The 6,000-nt window shown below is 42.7% G+C and overlaps 1 protein-coding gene across 1 annotated transcript in view; it reads left to right on the top strand.

Annotated features, from left to right (window-relative positions):
* Window positions 1–3,260: 3,260 nt before the first annotated feature.
* LOC100353460 (cytochrome P450 2C18) overlaps window positions 3,261–6,000 on the top strand; it is a 33,747-nt gene continuing 31,007 nt past the window's right edge. Inside the window, exon 1 of the mRNA XM_008270238.5 lies at window positions 3,261–3,525. Coding sequence (XP_008268460.3) covers window positions 3,370–3,525 — 156 coding nt within the window. The 5' untranslated portion in view covers window positions 3,261–3,369. The remainder of the gene's footprint in view (window positions 3,526–6,000) is intronic.

Below are 6,000 nucleotides of genomic sequence, written 5' to 3'. Positions count from 1 at the left end.
CGCGCTGATCCGATGGCAGGAGCCAGGAGCCAGGTGCTTTTCCTGGTCTCCCATGGGGTGCAGGGCCCAAGCACCTGGGCCATCCTCCACTGCACTCCCTGGCCACAGCAGAGGGCTGGCCTGGAAGAGGGGCAACCGGGACAGAATCCGGCGCCCCAACCGGGACTAGAACCCGGTGTGCCGGCGCCGCTAGGCGGAGGATTAGCCTAGTGAGCCGCGGCGCCGGCATGGCCCAGATATTCTTACAGTGACCTGATGATGTATAAACAGAATCAGTGCAATGGAAGTCAGAATAACTAATAATTTGTAGTTTTGTTTGTTAAAATTGCTGTTAAGGACAAGGCTGCAGAGCCATATCCACAACAATGGACATCAGAAGATCTTAGTTCAAATCCCAGCCCTACAATCTGTGAGCTGACTCTAGGCAGATCTCATAGTCTCCCAGAGTCCCTGTTCCCCAGTTGAAAAATCAAAATTCCAAGTCACTACCTCTATCTTCCACAGATTTTAGGGTTTTTAATGATAAACATTGTATATATCTACTTAGTTAACGACTTTGTATACTTTTGATCCTTCAAAATGTATGAGTTGTTAGTATACTACTGAGTCATTAAAATATGAACTCTTGCCATTTGCTACAATATTGGTGAACCTGGAGAACATTTTGTTTGGTACAGTAAGCCAAGAACTGAAAAATACTGCAGGATCTCATTCATATCTGTAATATAAAAACAGTAATTTATCCAAAGCAAAGAGAGTAATGGTTATTACCAGAGGCTGAGGTCACAAAGGAAGAGGGAAATGAAAAGATATTGGTCAAAGGATTCATAATTATAATTAGATAGGAGGAAAGATTTCAAGGAATCTGTTGTAGAGTAGATATATTGTGTTCCTGAAAAATGTAAAACAAATGGCAGGAATTTGGTACAATTGTTAAGATGCTGCTTAGAATGCCTGCTCCCATATCAGAAATCACGTCTGGGTTCATGTCTCTACTCCATCTCTGATTGAAGCTTCCTGCTAATCTACATCTTGGCAGGCAACAAGTAATGGCTTACATTGTTGAGTCCCTTCCACACATAGGGTGGACCTTGATCTTGTTCCAGGGTCCATGGTTCAGCCTGCGCCAGCCTTTGATATTGAAGGCTTTTGGGAAATGGACCAGCAGATCAAAGCTCTGTCTCTCCAATATCCTTCTTACTTCAAATAAAATTAAAATAGGTAAATAAAAATTTTAAAAGAAAAATGTAAAGAAAATGGATGTATGTGTTTATATCCAAATTATATATGTGATGTGATACAATTTTAATTAGCCAGATATAACAATTCTAAAATGAATACATACTTGAAAAGATCACATTATATCTGGTAAGCATACAGGGTTATCTGTTAATTTAAAAAGTAAAGTTAGGGGCCAATGCTGTGGTGAAATGAGTTAATCCACCACTAGTGATGCCAGCATCCCATATGAGCACTGGGTTACAGCCCTAGCTGCTCCACATTTGATCGAGCTCCCTAGTAATGGACCTGGAAAAGAAGCACATGATGGCCCAAGTACTTGGATATCTGCCACACTAATGGGAGACCTGGCTGGAGTTCCAGGCAGGTGGCTTGGGCCTGGCCCCTTACCAGTTGTTACAGCCATTTGGGGAGTGAATCAAAGATAAAAGAACACCGTGTGTGTGTGTGTGTGTGTGTGTGTGTTTTACTCCCTCTTCTGTAACTCTGCCTCTCAAATAATAAAATAATTTTAAAAATAAATGTAATAATGTATGAGTTATTCTACCTGTTTTATTTATAAGCAACTATAATATTAGTACTATATATACCAAAGATATATCGAAGGTTTCCAGGTTGAAAGACAAAACATTCATGTGGTTTTTAAAACTGTTTTTAAAGATAGATTTATTTATTTATTTATTTTAAGTCAGAGTTACAGAGAGAGAGAGGGAGAGACAAAGAGAAATCCTCCATCCTCTGGTTCACTCCCAAATGGCCATAACAGCCAGAGCTGGGTCAGTCTGAAGCCAATAGCCAGGAGTTTCTTTTGGGTCTCCTTAATGGAATCTGGGGGCCAAGAACTTGGACTATCCTCCACTGCTTTCCCAGGCATGTTAGCATGAAGCTAGATCAAAACAGAAACAGCCAGAACCCACATGGGATGCCAACGCTGCAGGTGGCGACTTTACTCACTACACCACAGTGCCAGCCACAGTTTTTAAAATTTATTTTTATATTATTTGAAAGGCAGAGAGCCAGAGACACAGATCTTCCATCCACTGGTTCACTCCTCACAAGTCTGCAACAGCCAGAGCTGGGGCGGGCTGAAATCTGGAGCCCAGAACTCAATCTTAGTCTCCCACATGGGTGACAGGGACCCAAATACTTGAGCTATCACTTGCTCTCTTCCAGGTGTGCCTTAGGAGGAAGCTGGAGCAAAAGTGGAGGAAGTCACTACAAGTGGAATATATGTGTCCAAACTGTGTCTTGACCCCTGAGCCAAATGCTTACTTCATTTCTTAGTGTTTATAAAGTCTTACAAAGTAAACCTTTTCTTTTTTTTTTTTTTTTTTTTTTTTTTTTTTTTTTTTTTTTTTTTTGACAGGCAGAGTGGACAGTGAGAGAGAGAGACAGAGAGAAAGGTCTTCCTTTGCCGCTGGTTCACCCTCCAATGGCCGCCGCTGCAGCCGGCGCACCGCGCTGATCCTGACAGGAGCCAGGAGCCAGGTGCTTTTCCTGGTCTCCCATGGGGTGCAGGGCCCAAGCACCTGGGCCATCCTCCACTGCACTCCCTGGCCATAGCAGAGAGCTGGCCTGGAAGAGGGGCAACCGGGACAGAATCCGGCGCCCCAACCGGGACTAGAACCCGGTGTGCCGGCGCCGCACGGTGGAGGATTAGCCTATTGAGCCACGGCGCCGGCCAGTAAACCTTTTCTATATATGAGTTATAGAGTACACTCATTTTCTCCAAGTCAAAGATTTCTAACCATTTAACAATCTAAGAATCCAAAATGCTGAGAACATTTTTGGTCACATTATTTACATCATTGTTTTTTAATCCTGGCTGCACAGTGACACCACCACCTGACTTTCTTTTTTATTCGTACTTCCTATGCCCTATCTTAAAATAATTGAAGAATTACAACTGAAGGAGATTTGACAGGAGAGCTAGACTAACAAGCATTCTTATTATCTCTATCACAGGGCAAAAGTCTACTCAGAAAAGATCAAAGCTGATCTGTTTGACTGATTAGTCACTTAGTATATCAAAAGGATACACACACTGAATTAGCAGGGGGTTTATAAAACCCTGGGATTCTCCACTCCCAGTTATCTCAGGAAGAAGAGAAGACATTAGTGGATCCAGCCATGTTCCTGCTGCTCAGTCTTTCCTGCTTATTTCTCCTTTTGCTCTGGAGATGGAACTCTACGAAAGGAAAGCTCCCTCCTGGCCCTACTCCTCTCCCGATTATTGGAAATATCCTGCAGTTGGATTTAAAGGACGTTAGCAAATCCTTCTCGAGTGTGAGTATTCATTATGTTCCTTCAGCGACTTGCAACGATAAGTAAAAATAAAGTTACTATTAAGTTGAGTATATTCCTGGAGTCAAACAGTTAGGTGGTTTTTGTATAGGAAATATTCAGTATACTTGTGGATCTTGATGTTTCCACAGTATATTAGAGTTTCCCATCCAGCTCTCTGCTATGGCCTGGGAAAGCAGTGGAGATTTTATTTATTTATTTGAAAGGTAGAGTTACAGTGAGAGGGAGAAACAGAGAGAAAGGTCTTCCATCCGCTGGTTCAATCCCCAAATGGCCGCAGCAGCCGGAGCTGTGCTGATCCAAAGCCAGGAGCCAGGAGCCTCCTCCGGGTCTCCCATGTGCGAGCAGGAGCCCAAGGACCTGGGCCATCCTCCACTGCTTTCTCAGGCCATAGCAGAGAGCTGGATGGAAAGAGGAGCAGCCAGGACTAGAACCAGCGCCCATATGGGATGCCAGCTCTGCAGGCAGAGGATTAACCTACTGCACCACAGCTCTGGCCCCCTGCTATGGAATATTATTTAGCTTTTAAAAAGTAAGAGGGAGCTACTGTTTTTCCTTGATCCTGTTAAAACCCCTGAATCCCAAACTGGAGTACCTGGGTTTGTTTCCTGATTCCAGCTCTTTTTTTTTTTTTTTTTTTTTTGACAGAGTGGACAGTGTGTGTGTGTGTGTGTGTGTGTGTTTTACTCCCTCTTCTGTAACTCTGCCTCTCAAATAATAAAATAATTTTTAAAATAAATGTAATAATGTATGAGTTATTCTACCTGTTTTATTTATAAGCAACTATAATATTAGTACTATATATACCAAAGATATATCGAAGGTTTCCAGGTTGAAAGACAAAACATTCATGTGGTTTTTAAAACTGTTTTTAAAGATAGATTTCTTTATTTATTTATTTATTTTAAGTCAGAGTTACAGAGAGAGAGAGGCTGCCGCAGCCAGCGCACCGCACTGATCCGAAGCCAGGAGCCAGGTGCTTCTCCTGGTCTCCCATGGGGGTACAGGGCCCAAGCACTTGGGTAATCCTCCACTGCACTCCCGGGCCACAGCAGAGAGCTGGCCTAGAAGAGGGGCAACCGGGACAGAATCCAGTGCCCCGACCAGGACTAGAACCTGGTGTGCCGGTGCCGCAGGTGGAGGATTAGCCTATTGAGCCGCAACGCCAGCCCTCAGTCCAGCTCTTAATTCCAGACTCCTACTAATGCAAACCTTGGGAAGAAGAGCTGATAGCTAAAGTAACTGGGTTCCTGCAACCCACGTGGAGGACCTAAATTGAGTTCCAGGCTCCAGATGCTAACTTTGTTCCCCAACCATTGCAGGCATCTGGGCAGTAGCCCAGATAATGTGAGCATTTTTCTCTCTGTCTCTCTCTCTCTCTCTCTCTCTCTCTCTCTCTTCCTCTCTTTCACTCTCCCTCTCTCTTTGCCTCTCCCTCTCCATCTCCCTCTCCATCTCCATCTCCCTTTCCCTCTCTCTCCTCTCTCTCTAATGAGTCAATTAAAAAATAACAAAGAAAGAAACTTTACTATTTGCAACAACATTGCAGATCCTAGATGACATCAAGAGGAATAAATTTAGCTGGACAAAAAAAGACATACACTTCAGGATCTCCTTGAGACATGAAATCTAAAAAAGGAAATCAAACTGATAGTAACACAGTATAGAAAGTGGTTGCCTAGGGGTAAGGCATAGGGAAAAGATTATTTTGGTTAAAGACTACAGACCCTGAATTACAAGGTGAATAGATACTCTAGACAGAATGTAGTTCATGGTGATTATAGAACATTATAATGTTCTATACATGAAAATCACTAAGAGACTAGATCACAACTGTTCTTAAAAAACACACACAGAAATGCTTGGTATGTGAAGCAGTATATACGCTAATTAGCTTGATTGTGCTAAGCATTTGAAATGTAAACTATCAAAGCACAGCTTTTTATACCCTAAATACACATAATTTTATTCGCCAGTCATAACTCAATAAAGCTGTCTTTCAAAAAAAAAAAAAAAGTCATGGCTGAGGACTAAGAACCAGCATAAGTGAGTAAGAGAATTAACCATTCAGGGTCCACCAGGAGGTAATAGAATCCCATTGGATTCTGCACACAGCTGCTGTCTATCCACTACAGATGCTGCAGGAAGATAGAAGTTGTTCTTCCATGAGATGTCACATGTCCTGTCGCAGCCATTCTTATACTCTCTGTGTTGAAATCCCCATGTCTCAAAGTAGGGCCAGTCTTACAATTACCTGGGGTCATTTATAAAGATACACTTTCTGGTATTTTTAACTGGGATTGATGGAACAAAGACATAAGCCTCAGCCATTCTCTCTCATTGCTCCAAACATAGATAAATATTGGAATTTATTCCTTGCCCTTGAATCTCAATTAGGTCTCACACCCTATTGCCTTCATACCCCACCCCCGACAGGCACCTGAAAGACCAGTTTCA

This window comes from Oryctolagus cuniculus, chromosome 15 (assembly GCF_051225735.1).
Source record: "Oryctolagus cuniculus isolate XC-2025 breed Fujian yellow rabbit chromosome 15, ASM5122573v1, whole genome shotgun sequence".
Classification (NCBI taxonomy): domain Eukaryota; kingdom Metazoa; phylum Chordata; class Mammalia; order Lagomorpha; family Leporidae; genus Oryctolagus; species Oryctolagus cuniculus.
The sequence above is the reverse complement of the archived record's forward strand: the minus strand, read 5'-3'. Positions and strand labels throughout refer to the sequence as shown.